Here is a 20,899-nt window from a genome sequence, read left to right on the forward strand (position 1 = left end):
TGTCTTAACTTCTTGCAATTCTTATCAAAACCTGAGAAGAACAGTGGAAACTAGTGCATCAATTTCAACTCCAAACAAAAAGCATGGTTTGCAATACAATTATTATTTGAAATCTAGAAATCTTTATAGTACAATGGACACCTTTTTTTAAAAAATATATAATTTCTTTATCTAAAATATATGTTATTTGGGCATATATTTTAAAAGAATATATATAATGCATGTGTCTGTATGCGCACATATATAAAAAATATATTGCCAGAAAATCTCTTCTCTAATATATTTATCTTGTTTAGGTACAGCTCCACACTGAACTGCAGGATACAAAAATAAAATGAATAAATAAATAATGCAATGCAGTGCTGATCATTCATGGCAGAGTATTCGAACAACCTCTGTAACATTTCTGCTTTTGATTTCAAAAAGTACATGAAGTAATCTAAAGCTATGCTTCTGTCACATGTGCACAAGAAAAATAACAGGTGTATTAGACTTTCTCAAATGTATGGGTGGTATTTTTAAAAAAATTTGGCATCTTAATTAAAGAATGGACATTTGAAAAAGAAACAATGTAAAATCTGTTATGGAAGAAAATTAGTGTTATCTAGCCTGCTTTTACTTTTGGATTGCAGAAAATATTCAGACGCTATGATTTACAAAAAAAAGCTCTTCTGAAGCAATAGTAGCTCATGACTTAAAATATTCAAAACCAGACTAGTAAAAGCAAATGGTAAAAACAAAATAAGAAGTTGCATGACCACTCATTTAATATAGTAACAAAATGTTACTCCCCTTTCAGAGCAATATGAACATCAGAAAAGTAATTTGAGACTCATCCAGTAAAGAGCTGCCGACACTGAACTTTGTTTCTCTATCCCTGCCTTGGAAGGCAAAGGTATTTTGCCTTATGTGATGTTATATATGATTATCTTTTGTCTGATCCTCCCACATCTCCATGAACACATAAATTAAATCAAAGTATAACTTCAGTTGAGACTACTCTGCGCAGATACATGGTTTGTGAGGATCACTATATTGTAAAACGCAGGAACAGCTATAATTTCTCTGAGGGCTTTAGTAAAGAGCTTGATCACTGAAGACAAACCAAATTCAGATGTGGTTGTAACCCATGTTTTTTTAGCTTGCTGTAGGGACAGAAGCATCGTCCAGGACACCCTACAGAATTTTCAGAGCGTCCGACTAGCTGTCCCCAGTGCTCATCCTCCCATTTCCAAAACCATTTCTTCCCATCAGAACCTGTAAACCAATGTGCAGTTTGCACTAATTACATTACTTCAGCAACTCTCTGGAATTCAGTACTGCCCGGTTTATGATGGAGGTTCAACCTCCTCATGGGGACCGAGAGCACAGTAGCAGTTCCTGCACAGAGGAGCTGAAGCACACTAGAGAAACAACAATTTTGGCAGTATTATCTGTGGAAATCCAAGCAAAGATAGTTGGCATATGACCAAGAGAATAGAGACAAATGAAAAAAACCCATTTGTTTTACCTGCACTATCCCATAGAGCTCACCCGAGAACACACGAGGTGGTGAGGCAGTGACCATGCCGGGTTTCTTCTCCAAAAAGCTTTCTGCCAGAGGATTTTCTATGTACCTCTCACATTGTATGCATATTCATAGGTAATTCCTCCCCTCATATTTAGATAGCCAACCCATTAATTCTACTTTTTATAGGTTTCTTATCTACCTTGTGTTGCAATCATTAGCATCAATTAGTTTCTATGGAGTTTTCACGGTACTATTGTGGTAATACTGTTTATTGTTGTTATGCCTTCATCTGCTAATAGTGTTACATGTTTCACATTTTTCTCTAATAAACATCCTACAATTATCCATTACTCAAAATTACATTTGCTGGTAGACACCAAAATCCAAATTTACAGGACTGGGAAAACTGTTTAGACATCAATTTTGTAACTAGGAGCCTTATTTGTGGGCAGTCTAATGCATGGGCTTTCAGACCTCCCATTATTCACTTAAGCCAAACTGTGTCATATTTGGGCTTTTTAGACCTAATATGCTAGGACTTTTTAAATCAAGGCCATTAAAAGTGCTAGTACATTATTTGCATTATTAATACTGAGAGATGAAAACACTTAAATTATGCAGACAAAATATAATTTATCAGGTCTTTCGGGAACCTGTTTCCTCTCAGGAATTGTACGTGTAATGCGTTACCACTGAATGCTGGATCAAAGCAGCTTCGATTTTGATGACTCAGCACCTAAAGTAGACATAAACTTTGACATACTAGATTTGTTGGATTAAAAAAAATTCCCTCTCATGAATTTGAAACAATCTCAAAGTTTGGATAACAAGACAAGGAGAAGCTTGTGGGAAGGGAAGTAATCTGTTAATGCTACAAACTATTTCCCATTGTGTAACACAATTTACACAGATTATAATTTTATAATTATTAAAGAAAAAATCCTGTGAAGTATGCTCTTTCTAATTAACTAATATCAGGATTTCCTTCATTTTACAATGTCTGATATTTTTTCTTCTTTTAAGATGACAGACAGGTAAATCTCAATCTGATAGAAAACAATAGGACTTTGATTCATTGCTGCTGGAAAAAGGAAAAAGCTTTACATTTTGGAGCTATATGCTCTAGTCACTATAGGATATTTATTTGCTCTTCTCAAAAAACAACCAAACCAAACTAAACTCAAGTAACAACAACAAAAAAATCAATCAGAACACAAATCTATAGAAATAGTCTTATTATAATATGTAAAAATCTCTGTGCTAATACTCCATTTATCTCAAAATAAAAGCACAACTTGTTGTGCTCCATTTTTGTCTATGTCTGGAAAAAAAAAAAATGCATGGGTAATCCAAAGTAGAACTTCACATTTTATTGGTACTATTTCTGGGTGCACTTTTTAATCTGCTGAGATTCAGAAACATTCTTTGATTTTGAATGCAATTCATGTTCTATGTATCAGTTCCAACAGTTGTGGTATTTTCTCTCAATTTTTCTCTAATAATATGTCACTGGAATCTGGTCACCTTGTACTTCATATTTGGAAGTTATTAGGTTTATCAAATTTATAAGCTATAATAGTTCAATTGGTATAATAATGAAGTTATCTTAGAAGTTTAAGGATATGCTGCCATTTGCAAATATGCTGATAGCAATAACTATATCTAAGGTTCATTATTTAAAATATTAATCTAGCACTCTTCATTTACATCATTTGTACAAATAAATTTTCAGGCTTTCTTCAATTGAGACATGGAGGTCAAGTCAGGTCCAGTATCAACATATTTCTGATTTAAACATAGAAACCAGACTTCCAAAAATCTCCTTATGGCATTTTATTTTTAATTACAAAGACATAGGACTGAATTTGCAATTTTCAGTCACGAATGTCTCCTAAGTTATCTGACTAAAGAATGTAAAATCATGTTTCTGCTTCCCAACAGTCTCCACCTGGATGATAATTTTAGCCTTTAACAACCACTACTATTGCATCAAGCTTTCACTTTCCATTAGAAGGTCAAACTCACAACTCTAATTAGCACTGAATGTTAATTTTATTTAAGTACTGTTAATAGTGATTGCCGTTAAAAAGGGAGAACTAATTTACAAAATATACCTACACTTGCACAGTGTAGACAAAGCTAAAATAAAAAGTTGACGCAAAATAAATGTAAAAGAAGAACGGTTCAGTCAGAAGGAAAATTAATGGTGTTTTTTGTTTCTAAAATAGAAAATTTATTGTATTTGAGAAAGATGAAAAATATAATACTAATTAGAACTACCAAACTCAAAATGAAATAATCATGCATTCATAAGGAGGAAACAGTTTACCATCTGCCTACAGGATAGTGGTATTTAGAGACTTACAATAAGTGTATATGAAAATTGGGCAGGTGGCAAACTACAGGGCAGGTGGCAACTGCTATTTTTTTTAAACTCCCCCAGAGTCACTTTTTATTGTTAATCATGTGACTCTGTTCTGCAATATAAATGTGAATTTACATTTTACAATTCTTATTCAATCCTGTAAGACTTAGCTCAAAACAGTCCCAATAGAGTCATTTTCAGGGAAGGAGTGTAGAATATCAATAAATCAATTGTGACAAATGCAGGGCCAAACCCACTGATCTTATAAACTCAAGCACATTTTATGAACTTTCTAAGGCTTATTTGGGAAATCAAGAATATAAGAATTGTTATCACAAAACCTCAAACTTGGATTTATAATAAATAAGAATTAATATCATAAACATAACACATTAATGCTAATTAATTATTTTTTGTTTCCACTTTTGATTCTAATGATAGTATCTTTTAAGGCTAAATACAGTGTTTTCAACTAAGAGCTTTGGGGTTTCCTTTTTTTGGCTCTTTAAAGGAGGCCTTTTTAAAACCTACTACCATGGACTTATTAAAATCCTGCAATGCCAAATGTTTGCTGATGCTTCATTCTACTCATGAAGACTCATACAAGTTATTCTGATTTAGTGAAGCTACAAGTTTGAAAACCAGATTTTTCTCATGCACAGGTACACTTGAGCCACCAATTTTCCCTTGTCACTTGGCAAAAATCTTGTTAGTACTTTGACTATACAGAGAACAACAATTATATATAAATATATATCACTGCAATAATACAAAGTGAATCATATTCCATTATTATGAGATAAAAAATAACGAACTCACAAATAGTCCATTTAAAAGTCCCATTAGTAGAAGTAATAACTGTGCTTAAGGAGTAAGTCTTTAGCCTTACCCAATAGGTCTTGAAACAATAATTTCAACTTGAGGTTCTGATTTTGATTCTAAAATAATGTTGTAAACTTCTTCATTTGTAGCTCCAGGCAAGGGTTTACCATTCCATTCTAGAACTTCATCCCCTTGAATTTAAAGAGAAGTTTATCTCATTTTACATTCTTTTACAAAGTGTGAAACATTTATGAAATCTATATAATCAAGTAACATTGCCCAAAATCGTTTCAAGAGCTGTGCTGAAACCCAAAAATATTTTTGAGACACTATCAAGGCTCCTTTCTCAGAACTCAACTGCAATTTGTACATGGAAAACATATTAAAGAAACCACTTGTGCAAACATCTTATGTATTTTCAAAATAATACAGGACCTGTTATTGTGCTATGAAATGGAAGACTCTTTTTAAAGGTTCCTTTTTAACTAGCAAAATAAACCAGGTTAATCTTCCAAAATCAAAACTATAAATACCTACTGTTAAACCTTTTAAAATCGTGACATTTTATTACAATCTATATACTGTGTAATTTGATTTCTCTACAAAGTAAAGGGCAGTCTTCACTGTCTATCTCAAACAAACCAAAAATAAAAGCAAAGAGTGAGTCACTGTCTCCTGAGGATGTCAGGGTAGACAGAAGAGAAAACATGATGTAAAAGTTATTTAGTCATGTTCAACTTACTGTCCTCCAGCACCTCCAGACACTTCTCTGCCAAGCTGCTTTCTGGCTCATTGGTTCCTAGTGCTTACTGTTGTACTGGCTTATTCTGTTCCTGATGCAAGACTTCAGATTTGCCTTTGTTAAAATTTATGAGTTCTGTACAATTACTCAAAGATTTATCAACTAGTCAGATTTTGGAGGTTTTCCATAAAGACAAAAAGGCGTGTTTTCCTAACATCAAGGACTCATCCACGGCTTTTTGTGTGTGTGTGTTTTAGTCAAATACAATAGGATGAATAGACTCCCATTCATTGAAAACCTGTACAAAACAACGTAGTTTTCTGTGAAATCATTTTGGCTCTAAAAACTTTTGAGAAATTAAAAATAGCTTTGACTTAAAAAATGACCTAGACCAGACATTAGGAAAGTAATATTAATATGTCAGTCTAAATACTTCAAGATTAGTGGAGATAAACTTATTTTCTGTAATTATAATCTGCAGTTAAAATCTATAAGAAACTATAATAACTTGTGCTATTGGCTCCATGTATATTAACTTGGACAAAAAAAAATTAACCAATGTCAAAACAAAGTAAGACATTTTTAGAGACTTATCTTTCCTACTTCTTTATGACTATTTGCTTCATGCAATTATCCTAAATTCATACAAGCTGTCATAGGAACTTCTGGATTCCTAAGAAGGCATCGCATAGACTTTGGTTTGCTAAGACAACAGTTGAAAAATATTGCTTAGAGTCATGGTAAAAATATAAACTACTAAGAAGTACTTTTGGAAACCAACTGCTGTGCATAGTTCTTGCTTGGTTTAGAAGCTTGAAAATTGCCAACAGCACAGCCACTTATTTGGAGTATATAAACTACAAATATATGTATACACATCTTACGTAAATGAAATATTTCAAGATAATTTTATTGGGACGTTTTTGTTTTGGTTTGCTTTTTGGGGGACAATTCACATTAAAGAAGCACTAATAAAGTCCATTGTGTACATACTGAATCATCCTTCAGGTGACACTATAGTGCAAGTAAAGTAAAAAAAAAAGTATAGTGAGTTGTGTTTGCCATAATGAAACAATTTTTAAAAATGTTTGCATTGATTCTGTAGAGTGTAACAAGCAGGTCCTGAGCTAGCAAGCAAAAATTTACCAGTAACACTCAGGCCTGACACCAGCACTGATCAGGATTGTCTTGTATTTTGCTCACAGTCAAGCAATACGAGTTAATAATACATTAGAAATGTAGGCAACTGTGGCATTCCATAACAACTTTACAGTATTGTCTTGTATTTAAAAAATATTAGCACATTGCATGATCAATGTTAATTTACTTTAACTGCTGCATTACAAAGCCATAATTAAAAGACAATCTATCTTGTATGCAACTGATTGATTTACCTGCTCTGAGATGCCCCACCACATCAGCCAAGCTACCTTTCTTCACTTTGGTAATGAAGGCACCGAGTCGTCCCAATTCTGTCATTTTTCCCCCAACAACCTGGTTAATCATAAATTTGTGAGTTTCCAAGCCAGAAACCAGACATCAGATACAGCATAAAGACAGATCAGTTTTCACATTATTTTTAAAATTAAACTTAAAATATGCATAAGCGAATCTACTATGGTTGTGTGGATTTTAAACACTGACCTTGTAAACATTTGCATCTGGATGACATTTATGTATGTGGATTATGAGGTGAATTACTTGACTGAAATGCAAACAGTAGAGCTAGAAAAGGCAGGGCTCTATTAGCGCAGTGCAATGTGCAGTGTATGTCTTGCAGACAGAAATCTGAATAAACACACACTTGTTAATCAAAACGTTTCAGCCCCTATGCCATGGATAAATGGAAGACTGCAGAGAAAGATAACTTACCTGTATAACATACAAAACTTACTAAAAATAAGGAATATATTTTTGACAAACGACCACACAATTGGAAAGTCCTCTGATGTAATGTGTTAGACCTCTAGGTCTAAGGTCAGTGGAAGTTTCTTTCATTTGCCACATAAGCCATGGAACACTTACTTTTAGCCCCAATAATGCACCTGATTCTTTTGGCATGGTTGTTCTCTTGTTAAGAATAACACGCCCAATTAAGCGATCTCCCTCTTTAGAAGGCTGCCACGTTACTGGATGCTGTTAAAAAAAAAAAAAACAAACAAGCAGTGGAATTAAAGAAGTGCAACCATCTTCCTTTATTTAGAGGCACATTTATAAACCAATACAGTTTTTGGGTCATTATGTTATGGTAGACACAAACATCCTTCAGAAGTGTTACATATTGTACCTGAGCTTTCTGTTATTATATCTTTTGGACTCTGGCTTCACTAGATATTTATGCCCACTGTAAAAAAAATCTTAGCACTAAGTGTTCATATAGAATTATAATACAATTCAAAGGTCAATACAATTGCACATTTAAAACATACCTTAGGTAATAAAACTAATAATTTACTTTTAAATTCCCTGACTCTGAAAAGCACATCCATAAATTCTGTTCTTTAGAATTACGTACATGTCATACAGCTCTAACATGGGTTCACTATATAGGGAAAAATCCAAATAATCCTTTCCCACTCCAAGTCAATAGAAAAAGTCACTAATTTCTGCCAGCATACAGTGAAATCTAGTATCATGTCTATAAAATAATTAAATTGAAGTTAAAGTTCGGTCAATTTTACTAGTACACATTTAGATGAAAACTTCTTTCTGAAATTTCCATGATCCACTGAACCAAATTTTCATATAATTTGTATAGAACATTTTTAACAAAAAAATGTATCTATGTTAAGTGGAAATAATCAGCAAACATTTAAATTCATACTCATGGACCTCTTTTTCCCTACTTCTTACCGAACTAATAGGGGATGTCTCCCTGCTGTGCCACGTGGCAGGATCCAGCCAGTAATAATCCAAGTCACCTGGAAGAACAGGAATAGAAAGAAATGTGTAATCTCTCAAAGAGAGAAATACCTACGAATGATCACTTCTACATGCAGGAATTTTATTGCGCAATAGTTTGGTGAAGCAAATATAAAACCTGTATTATAATTCAAATTAACTTATAACAGTTTGAAAATAACGTAGCCTAATAATATAAAAACAAACCCACATAGCAATGCATTTATTAGGACCTCTGCTTTTTCACGAATTGCACCTCAGAATCGGTTGTGCACTCCAGCTGTTTTTGACTTTGCCCAGTCATCTTCCAAGAACAGACCCCAGTGCATCGCCCTCCTCTTCCCCCTGTCTCCATAACAAACACACAGGACTACGGCTAATGATGACACGAGAGAGAATACTCCACAAAATAGGCACTTTGCTATAGTTAAGGACAGAACAGTCAACCACACTCAAGAATCTACCAAGTAGTTGATCAATACTGTGACAAAAGGTATTGTAGAGACAGAGAGACACAGGAGCTGGTGAAGGGTAATAGACTACGGGGCAAAACAGCCACACAAACAGAGCAAACAGTGCCAACAGCAGATACGAGGTTGCAATCTTCCATTTCACTGGGGACAAATTTACATAGCATGTACATCAAGAATATACCCATGAATTACAGCAGTCTGAAAGCCATGAGCTCATCGGGTCAAGCAGGGGAACCGTGGGGAGGGTTTGGCAGAAACGGTGGCAGAGTATAAGACCACGGAGAGTATATAAGTCTTTATGGAAAGCTAAGGAAACCACAGTTTGACTTGATATATTACAGCTGCAGAAGGATGATCTGGTAGCAAAAAACTACCAACTTCAGTGGCAGTTGTCTGTGATAGAGACTGATGTGTTCCAAGAAGGAAAAGGAGGCAGGAATTGCAAGAGGAAGACTATCAGGCAGTGCAATTCAGAGTGTAATTTTCTTTACAAAGAGGAAGGGTGCAGGTGATATTGGGAAGGACACAGAAGAATGAGGAAGGCCAGAATAGATCCAACAGAAGGATAAATGTGAGACTGATACAGCAGGAACAAGCTGAAGTATTTCTGTGCTAGTTTGAAAGAGAATATATAATACCTGTGAGCTCTGAACCTTGGCATTATTTCATCCCTTCGGGCATTGCCACAGTGTGGCAATAGTGTCATTAGAAATGAGAACGACAACTGTTTCTAATTGTTTTCTTGCAATAACACTAGTATATAAAAGTTTGATCTGAAATAACCAAGAGGTATTTTTTAATCTTATCTGAGAAAAAGTAAAGGATTCTGCCATTTAGTTTACAATGCCTTTAAACACTTGAACAAACAAAACCCTCACCAAACCAAAATCTAAACTACCACTTCAGAGACAGTTTTATACCCTGAGGGATATACAACCGCCTCTCACTGAGGTTTACACCCACATCTGTACTCCAGGTGTTTTTCACTCTGACTTACGCAGAGAAGCTTGCTCATTTGAAATATTAGTGGAACAGTTTAATAATACCACTTCCTGAATTTACAAGTGATTTTTTATTTTCAAGTCTTAAAATTATTATGTCCCAGAGTTAGTTTTGTTATGAAACAACTCTTCATTCGCTCTCCTGAAAGCATTCCTACAAACTCTTTAATAATCATCTAAAAGCCACTGAGTAAAAAAACCTACTTTATCATCAAAGCTAAATACTTATTGCCAATGCCTTTTGCACTCTTGATACGTTCCATGTCTTCAGAAAACATATTTTATTTATTATCTAGACTTTAGGCAATATATCTTCACTATCTTATTTTAGAAAGTACGTCTCTGTAACACTACTATTAGATGAGTATTCTTACTAGCACACAGACATCCAACAGAAGCCTAAACAAAGCATGCCTCTGGCAAGAAAAAAAATATATTTAATCAAACAGTTTATTATTTTTTGACTTTTTTTGTGCTGCTCTTTATAACCCATAAAATCTTTAATAGCTTACCATCTACATGATCATATGCACAAGCCTGTTTTTAAACAGGTTACTATAATCACATGCACAACCACACAAGACAGTTTGTGGTTGCATTAGCTACTGCCATTTTGCAGAGCTTAACTTCACATTAAAGATTTTTCAGTTTTATTTTTAACGTCATTCCTTGCCCCTTTATGGACTTCAAAATTGCAACAAGAACAACAAATTCACAAACCAGACTGCCTCGCCAAGTGCCAGCAGTAAGCCAGGCCCTGTGGCACAGAGCTCTCCAGTTTTCATTACGGGACTCAGCATAACACCAAGAAGCAGGTGCATCCTGTGTGAGCTGACCTGCTGCACAAAACACAACACACTCTGCCTCTGTGTTTCACAGCTAATTGCTCAGTGATGGAGAAACATTCAGGTGGGAACAAATGTCAGCTTCAGCATGCAGAGGTGTGTGTCCAAGCACTCAGAGACATTTCTGCTCTTGTCCCCATTGCTCCCTCCTCTCCTTTCCTCCTTCCCCAGCTTCAGCTTCTGGGTCCGAATGTCCCCGCTGCTCTTCCTCCTGGTTATTGCAAACCCGTGATCACCTGATTCGTGCATCTATAGCAGCATCCTCCCCACCAAGTTCCTGCTGCAGCAAGATCCTCTCATCTGTCTTCTTTCCCTCCTCACCAGCTACCTGCTCTTTGCTGCCTTTCTTCCCTCTCTACTTTTGTTGCCATCTTCCATCTTCAGTCTCCTTCTGCTCCTGGCTTTGGTGTCTTCTCTTTAAGTTGTGTACTTTAATCCCTCCTTCCCCACATGCCCCATGATAATACGCTACATCCTTACAACCACGTCCTCCTCACACATAAACTTTTTGCTTTCCGTCCCTTTCACCCCTCCTATCTGTTCCTCAATTCGGTAAATTCCAAGCCACCAGCTACATCCACCACAGGTGGCCATGGCCACGGCCATGGTCCTTCTGCCCTCTGCTGCACTGCGCTGCAAATGTGGCCGCGTGGAGATGTACTGCGGTGGAGCACACACAAACGAGACACCAAGAATGCATAAAGGTAGCTTGCAAATAAAAATTATTGAATGAAAGTGATATGTCTACAATGTGGTAAATACTTTTAAAGCTGCAAAAATACATTAATTTGGCAGAAAAAAATAAGAAAGTCCATGTTCTTGAAAAGTGACTAAATTTTTTAATTCGCCTTAAAATTCAGTATGGAATAGACCTCTGGCATGCAAATTTTAGATGAATCTCTGACTGTAAAAAGGGTTTTACAATGGCAAGTGTCAGTTAAACCACATTCATAAACACTCATAGAATTGAATAAACAAATTAAAACATAAAGGAACAAAATCCACAAATGAGCTTGAAAAATAAACCAGCAACACTGGCACTACGGTCTTGACATCTGCAGTTAAGTACTCTGTTACAGCTATGTTTTTAAAAATAATTTCTCCTTCCTCATCCTACGTCATTGCTGCTTCTTTACTCAATACCTATTTATGCCATTCTTGCATTGCCACACCCTAGAAGTGACTGTTTATTTACACAAAATAATTCCACTGAACTAGTATTATAGAGATTCAGGAATAGATAAGTAATATGCAAAAACTTACAGTCTAAGAGCATAGTTTCAGAATTTCAGATTTTCTCAAAAAAACTCCACCAAACTCAAAACAACAAAGACCTACACACGGACTACGCTTTCCACTGGTAAAAGTTACTAAAAATAACTAGTAATATAAGACAAATTTAAGACAATACGTAGACAAAAACCCCCAACTTTTCAAACTAATAAATAATTGATTTACAGGCTTAAACTGCTCTTAAACAATGCTTTAAACATAAAAACATCAAAACATGTCAAAATAGTAAGCCTCTGAAAATATACAGTACCATTATTTTTGTACATTACTGATATATTTCTAAAACATACAAAGATGTATTTCAACTTAAAGCATAAAATTAAAAATGCATTTGCAGTTATAATACATAATGTACTTAAAAGTAATGGAGTGAAACAAGTACATATTTATAAAACCTTTTTTCCTGAGGGAATAATTAAAAAGTTGTGCCCTGCCAGCAATGAAATATTTTTGCTGTTAACATGCTGCTGCTCGATTACTTTACTCTTGAACACAGACAGCGTTAATAATAAATCTACTTTTTCAAGATACAAATGTGGTTTTTTTCCTCAATAAGTCTTTCGCAGTCTTCAACCAAATTTCAAGATCGGGAGTACAACTCTAACATATTGCTCTTGTTTTCATATCCATAACAGGCTTGCAAAATAAAGTGAAAGCAAAATTCACACCACAAAAAAAAAAAAAGCCCTCTAAAATACCTCATCTTCAGCAGCACAACCCATACCAAAAGCTCATGCTGGGATACTGCAGTTTCAAGTGAAATCCTGCAAGGCTGAGAAGTGCTGGAAACTACAGCCTTGTCGCACTTGCAAAGGGAAAACAAGCACAAAATATGAGAAAGTCAATTATCGTGTATGACCAGTCGTGCTGATTTCCAAAGAATCTTGAATATTGGAGATACAATATTCCAAGATGTTTTCCCAAATCCATCCAGGCTGTATTTGGAGACTACTGATATTCAGCAAAGATCACGCTGCTGGTGTTTTGCTCAAACCCAGACGCAGCAGTTACTTGACACAAGAAGCAGACAGTTTAACGATAAAAGTCAGCCAGCCCATGATAGGCACTTAATTGCCTAACACGAAGCTGCTAATTAATAAAGCAGTTCTATCACGTAACTAGGAAACTTAGACAATTCTTTTCAGAGACTGTATCTAAAATTGAGGCGCAAACTGGCTTCCTAAATAATCTGACGAGATATCTGTAATTAACATCTGTGACAGCCACTTATTTATTTACTTTTCTTAAGTTTTAGGGTCAAATATAGCCTGTATTAAACAGACAAAAAAGCTTCTCAAAGACCTGGAACATCCTCTGTTACATCTTCCACAGTTCCCATGGAACTGGCTCAGTATCTCATGGAAATGATAATTGTTTCCCAAGGTAAAGATTAGAAGCCACATATCAACCTACAGAAAGTTAAAACAAATGTAAAGAAACTCCATGTACCAACTTGACTACCTTCTTCCTTCACAGTCTGAGTTTTCATGAGTTAGAAGACCACTCTACATGCTATTGGTCTTTAGCACACTGTTATTGCCATCAAAACATCTGGCTGCTGTTACAGATGAGGCAAGTCACATTGTGAAGCAAGAAAGTACTTCTATGGCCAAGGGAAAAAAACCCAACCAGCTAATTATTTTATCACATCAGATAACATATGCTTAAATCATTATAGTGAAGCTGCTAAGTAACTACATAAAGAGAAAGCACATGAGTACCCTGGCTTGACAGACAGCCCTCACATCTATGTGACAAGCAGAGAATTCAAAATCTACCTATTACCAATTTATACAGAAAGCTTCACAAAAATGCTCATTACGTCCTTGCTCTCAAATCAACCCACTTTGGATGCCCACAGTTCAGAACTTAAGTCCTTTTATAATTTATGCATTTCCAGGACAGGCTGGCTCATAAAGTATGTGGGAAGAATGCACCATATTACTGTGAAGTTTAGGTTTTATATTGTACAGAAAATATATAATTGCATTAGATTTACTTCCCTGCTGGCATATGTCCTATACACTGCATGCTAACATATTGTAAGAGTCCAAAGTTCAAATATAGACTAGTGCCCCATACAGGTGACAATTTCCACGTATGTGATACACATATTTGGAGTAGAGACCTGGCACTACATTTCTGTGATCCCTGTAGCTCTCACAGCTAGAGCCAGCCTCTCAGATCATTCCCTCAACCCAATATTTATGTAGGCACGTTAATATAATGATGGGATACAAAATTGCTTTTCTAGACCTTAATTAAATTTCTGAGTAAGAGAAGATCATTGAAAAAGCGTCTCTGGAGCTTTACTAAGCACTAGGCTTTCAGATCTATGTAACTGACAACCTGGGTTTACCCAGCACACACTGAAAATAAACATTATTCCTTACTTTTGTGTTTAGAAGATAAATAATTTCATACTCTTTCTCGCACAAAACAAACACTTCAGGATTTTATTTTGAAACAAAACCCTTAGTTGAAAATCTTTTTCAAGTGATAGTTACATTGTGAGCACAGGTTGCAATAGTAATTAATATTTACAAATCAGAAATCCATAAATAATTTGACAAGGAAGCACTACTTTGATCATTAGGGTCACAAATATTAAACTAAATCTAGTGACAAGGAAAATCCATTTCACTTCTTCCTTAGTTACTATTGCAAAGTTGTTTCATTACACAATTATTTTTGATCTTGCAAAGGAATGATTTGGCAGTGGCTGATTACTACAAATTATTTCATTATATAATTATTTTTGGGTGCAGGCTGAATTTTCTGTGGACATCAGTTTCTTACCTATATGTGTATTTCGCAAAGACTTTTTTATTTCATGGATTGTGATTTTTTTTTAATGAGTATGGTTTACACCTTCTTTTATAATAAAGCATTGCTCTTGTGTTCATTGATGGCTCAAGAAGGTTTCTCAGAAGATATACTTGCAGAAGACTTTCCAACACAAGACTAACTGGGCCCATTTGTATGTTCACAAGGTGCACTTCCTACCTGAACTATCTTCACCCAGAGGGTGGTGGAGCACTGGAACAGGCTCCCCAGGGAGGTGTCATGGCCTCAAGCCTGACAGAGTTCAAGAAGAGACTGAATAAGCCCTTAGACACACGGTGTGAACTGTGGGGTTGTCATATGCAGGGACAGGAGTTGGACTCGATGATTCTTGTGTGTCCCGTCCAACTCAGGATATTCTATGATTCTAAGTATTGTTAGAAGGCTTTATAAATTACTGAAAGCAAAGATTACTAATCTTGCCGGTGAAAGTTTGAAGCCAAAAATCACAACCTACCCAGTCAAGAAGCAAACTGAGGATTTGTGAATGTTTCTAAAACTTTTAATATAGACACGAGGACTGTAACAAGGAAGCTGTTCAAAGTTTCCTGAATCTCTAGAGAGTCTGCTCATGAGCCTCCCTGAGCCATTATTTCATTCCTTAGAGTGCTGAAGAATTCACCAACCCTTTCCAGCCAGATGCTTATTTTTATCTCAGAGACTGTCTAAAATGTTATTCTGAGAACATGTAAGTCTTACTGTAAGCATGTGAGTCCAAGAATATATGATCCACAAAGCTCACAAAGGGATGGTTCTGAGAAGCATGTTCTGCAAGGTCTTCAGAAAGTATGTTTCAAGAGCTACAGAACCTGGAGAGAGTCAGAAATCTATAAAAAAATACTAACCAAGATGCATGATCTTACATTAATTTGAAAAGTTCCTTAAAAACCTTTGCTGAAAATATTTAGTTGAAGATAGTAGAAAAAGTGGTTAGCACTACCAACAACTTCAAAAAAGCAGGTGAACATTTCAACTGATTTTTGATACTGTGCTATCCGAAAAATTGAAGAAAAATGTAGTTGTCTCAGGGCTAGCCCTGAGTGCTGATTTGGCTGACTTTGATTACTCTTTCGAGTGGAAGATAATATTGTAGATGGATGGATGGAGATCTCCATTTTGAAATTTAGAGCTTCTTTGAATGAATTTGTTACTGTTGTTTAATTCCAACCCACTATTGACATTAACTTGTTTTAACAGTTTAGAGTTCATGTTTCATATAATTAACACTATTATTAGCATTGGCATGATCTCTTGATAATACTTTTGTTCAGCACATGATTAAATTTGCAAAATGTATACAGCAAGTTATTTCAAAAAGTCACACAGGCTCGTAATTTCAGAGACACGGATATATATAATAGCTATCCTGTACACTAAAACTCTGACCAGCTCTTTTCTGCTGTTCTGAAGGAATTCCCAGCACTTCAAGTATGCCATGCAGTTCTCCAGCCTAACACAATTTTTCTTTTCTGCATTGGTTTGTTTTGATTGGCTTTCATGGAGTGGTGGAAGAAAGGTATTTTAAAAAGCCCACATAGACAAAGTAGCTTTCAGCTGTTGTGTGTGGCTTTTTTTATTTTGTTTTGTTTTTCCTGTGGATGTTTAAACCAATTGAGTAGGTGTTAATTACAGAAGAAGGTAATATTTTCATTTGGTCTCTTTTGGTATTTTTCCCCTGACAATTCTAAAAAAAAACCTCAGTTGATTATTTTTTATTTTAGCATTTTTTAAAGACTGATTTATGAAGCAATTATGATTCAAAATCAAAGCTCAAAATAAATTCTTCTCAAACCCCAGGACGTTTCTGCACTGACAGAGATAGGAATTTTAACAAGGACAAGCAGACCAGGAAAAAACGTAAGGCTGTGAAACAGCAGCCCATGCCTTGGATGCCCAGTGAGGTACCAGTGCCCTGGTAGCACTCGCCGCAAATAAGGTGACCAAAATGGGTGATGTCCAGACAGGCTTCTTTGAACATACATTTTATCCTACTGTGGGGAAAGAAGAAAGGCATTTCTGCTTAGATGTAGAACGTAATACAGGTTTTCATAAACACGCTGACAGAAACAACAGCAACTGGGAGCAAGGTTTCTTCCACAGGACCACAGGAATGAGAACGGAGAAAGGCAGTGAGACTTTCTGTTGATTGTCCAACATACACACAGAGTCAACCATGCAGACCTGCACAAGTCACGTGAGACCTAACAAGAAGATTATATTTCATAATCAAAGTTATTTTTTCATCTTCACAAAAACTGGGGCATACAATTAATCTCAAATATTGCAACAAAAAGGAAAGTCTGAGGAGGTAAAAAAAAGCTCTTGATTGTCCTGAGCATTGAGACTGTAAAAGTGAATACAGCAGATGAAATTCTCCGGATTGTGACTAAAGAGAAAAGCACTTCAGCAGTACCATGATGGGGATGTACTCCAGAGCACTGACTCAGGAAGATGAGCCTGGTGAGTTTGGGTTTTTTTGTAAGGATTCATCAAAATCCCCCATTATGCTGCATTTGAACATAATGAGAGGTTGTTCTAGTTCAGAGGGGGATACAGCAGGAAGAATCCTTGGAGCACACAGTGAGACACAAGGAGAGCAACCAGCAAAGGACCTTTGGAGCTTTGCTTCCCACCAGTAGAAAGGAAATAGTTAAGAATGCGAAAGTGAATACATTTTACAATCTTTGAAAAGGGAAGGAAGCTGACCAGAAGAACAACAAATGAACAAATAAAAACCCAAACAAAACAAAACAAAACAAAAATGAATGAAATAAACCAAAACCACCACAACCTTAGAGAAAACAAGGAAGCAGCCATGAGAGCAAAAGGAGTCTATCAATCTTGGAAGAATCTGAAGAAATAATATCAACATCCAATGCACAACCAGCCCAATACAGAGGAAGAAGAAATGCAGTCAGACTGACCAGCTGAGTCATAAGTGCTTCATTTTCTAGAAGAAGGTGAACAATCAATGGAAAGTTGCCTATGAGTGAGTAACATACAGTGACAGAGTACCGGGAAGCATACAAGAAAAAAATCAGAAACACACAAAATGTAATGCAAACAGCAAATATGCAAAAACAATTGAGATAATTCTGCAAAAATTTAGTCCCTAGTATTTAGTTTCTAGTACCAAGTACTTGCCATTCTATAGAGAGTCTGCTACCATTTGGTTTTATCAGCAAATAATACGAAGGTGTTTGGTTGGGGGTTTTTGTGGATTTTGGTTGGTTGGTTTTGTTTTCTTGTTTTTGTTTGGGTTTTGTTGTTGTTGTTTTAAATAAGTTCTCCTTAAAACAAACTCAAGTAAAACAGCAACAAAAATTAGATGTTATGCCGAAGCAGGAAGAGGTCAGACTGCCTAGACTGTACATTAAACACTAGGTTAATTCAGTTCACTCTGGAGTACTTATAGACCTGTCTGAAGTGATCTCATTGCCAGGAACAATTACTTCTTGAGAATTAGTGGAGTATAGATGAAGTTCTGCAAAACTGGGAAAGGGTAAACACAGCACACATTTTTAAAGGAGAAGGAAGGGGAAGAGAGACTAGAAATTATAGATCAGTCAGTTTAGTATCAATTTCTGAAAAAATGCTAAACCAAAACAAACCACCTTCAAGACAGTAAGAAGAGATGAGACCTAAAAATCAAAGTGTCAAAAATCAATTAATCCCATTTCATTTCTTACCACTGTAGTATGATAGGCAATAAACAGAAGTCAGCTATCTTCAGTTGAGCAGTTCTGTTTATGAGCATGCCATGTTAGAGTCACAGCAGGAAAAGTGCCTAACACTAGTATTAGGTGAAAAGCTATTTAGAAAACCATATTCTAAGCAGCTAAAATTGGTAACAAAAACCCCAAAGTATTCTTTAAGCAGGGTCTGCCATGTTTGTCTAGGACACGGTAATAGTCAACAGTCACGTTACCATTCTAGACAATAAATAGAAGCAGATTTGTAGGTGACCTGACTGCAAGGAGAAAGGAATGGCCAGTTATAGGAAAGCAGGACTGGACTTCAAAGCTATCCTGACAAACTGGAAAAATAAACTGGAAAAAAAAGGACCCAGTTCAGAGTGGACATGGAAATGGCTCCACGTTCAGACCAGGATGAAAAAAGTGTAGAAACAAGGAGAGTCAACCAGTGAAGAAGTGGCTGTGCAGATTACTAGGTAGATACAATCCACCCCAGCTGTGACAGCAGAAGACAGTGTACAAGCCTGGCTGCTGCCTGAAAATCACTACCCTTGCACTTAGGGAGTAAGCAGGGTTGGCCAGAGGCCAAGCTCAAGTGTCTGGCCTACTGCTTGCCACCAAATACCTCTAGAGCTCAAACTGGTGGAAAACTTAAGGTTTTGTTGTTATTGTATTTTTTATTTTCCTTTTCTCTGCATCATGGTTTGTCCTCTTGGCACCTTTGCCGTCTAACCAACATTGTGACATGGAAGTGACCTTGATGGCAGCTTAGTTCCTCAGGTTCTCTACTTGCAGAAGACAGTTAAATTTTCAGAGAGGAATATTTAGCTTAACTGAAGGGTAGTTATGGGAAAGAGATGAGTTAAATTTAATGGCCAGAGAGATATAGATGGTCTGGTTTAATAGTCCTTTATAACTCTACAGTCTATTCCACAAAAAAGTTAAACGTTCTAAAGAGAGACCAAAACTGCACCAGGGAATGTGGGGTTAGTGTGATTTTAGTTACCCCAATTCCATGCTATTCTGAAGGCTGGAGACGTGCTGCTGTATGCCATTGCCCACAGCACAGCCTTGAATCTCTGCAAAGCAGAGTGACAGAGTTCTGTACTTCTCAATCACAGCCCTACTTCGCCATCTTCATCTACTTGTGCCAAGAGGTGCAAGAGGTCTCTGGAAGGCAGTTTATGGCTGTCTACCATAGTGAGCACCCTGAAGGAGAAACAGGGGGCTTACCTTCTTTATGTAGCTATAAACAACTTATTAAGTGTGAGAGAGAATGCAAGGCTTTGATTTTAATCAAAGGTTTCCTTCAGACTTTTCCTTTAGACTTCATGGAGAGCTAAGGCTGACCATTGTCCCTTCCCCACCTTAGCAGCATCTTATTTTCCTGATATTCCTGCTATTGTTTCAGTTCCATCTCTGTTCTTATTGCTTCTCGACCCCGTTTTCTCCAACACATCTCTCCAGATTCTGCCCTCAGTATACTCTTATTCTCCTCTAAATTCTGCTAAAAAAAAAGAATATCACATATGGATTTCTTAATATATGTTAACTAATACAGCTGTAATAATTGACAGAATAAAACCTCTTTCATGACTTAGTCTATCACACAACCTTTAATATCACTTCTTCTAGAGAAAATAGTACTTTTCAAAACCAACTTTTACAGACAGTGTTATCAACTACATAGGTATAAGTCTTTATATAAAGATCTTTGTTATTCTCAACACACTACATAATCCCCAAGAAACTTAGAGTTGTCAATCCTTCCTCTCACAGGGGAAACCTGTGATTCTTTAGGGATTTAGATGAGGACCTTCTGATTTCCCTCCCCCCTGCAAGGAGAGGGTTGATGTCCTTCCCTGATTCAGAAAGTGCAATGCATCAGTATGATGATGCAGAGATAAGATACAAAATAAACACAACTGTACATTTATAATAACCCATATATTATTATCAGAACCATATATTATGCAGTTCTTGTTCTATGTACATGGATTTGATTATATTTTCCCAACATAATACACGAAAATAAAACTAACAGAATCATATTCTATTCCGAACTTGTTAAAGCTACTAACAACAGCACAATTCAAGGGATCGAGGGTACATCAATTGTCCTCTGCCAAAGAGAAATAATACACAGCAATTATCATTTGTTTCTTGAAGTAAATTTCTAAATTCTTTATCCATGATACCTCCAAAATGCAAGATAATCATGATGCAATCAGAATATTATTATTACTTTTCAGAAACACAACTACATTTTGATGTATGTTTTCAAAATCCAGATTTTTTTAAAAAACTCATGCCATATAGCATCTCTAATATCGACTTGTATTTGACATGTGAGCTTTCAAACTATGAACATAACTAAAACACAGACTTACAAGCAAAATGGTTCCTTA

General features: G+C 36.0%; 1 protein-coding gene across 50 annotated transcripts in view; it reads right to left on the bottom strand.

Annotated features, from left to right (window-relative positions):
* Positions 1 to 20,899, bottom strand: part of RIMS1 (regulating synaptic membrane exocytosis 1) — a 316,668-nt gene that overhangs the window by 131,372 nt on the left and 164,397 nt on the right. For all 50 annotated transcript variants that reach the window (XM_071806897.1, XM_071806904.1, XM_071806877.1 and 47 more), the window contains 4 exons: positions 8,293 to 8,360; positions 7,465 to 7,575; positions 6,834 to 6,933; positions 4,765 to 4,888 (listed from right to left, as the gene is read on the bottom strand). In XM_071806897.1, the coding sequence (XP_071662998.1) occupies positions 4,765 to 4,888; positions 6,834 to 6,933; positions 7,465 to 7,575; positions 8,293 to 8,360 (403 nt within the window). The remainder of the gene's footprint in view (positions 1 to 4,764; positions 4,889 to 6,833; positions 6,934 to 7,464; positions 7,576 to 8,292; positions 8,361 to 20,899) is intronic.

The sequence above is a fragment of the Patagioenas fasciata genome, chromosome 3 (assembly GCF_037038585.1).
Source record: "Patagioenas fasciata isolate bPatFas1 chromosome 3, bPatFas1.hap1, whole genome shotgun sequence".
Taxonomy (NCBI): domain Eukaryota; kingdom Metazoa; phylum Chordata; class Aves; order Columbiformes; family Columbidae; genus Patagioenas; species Patagioenas fasciata.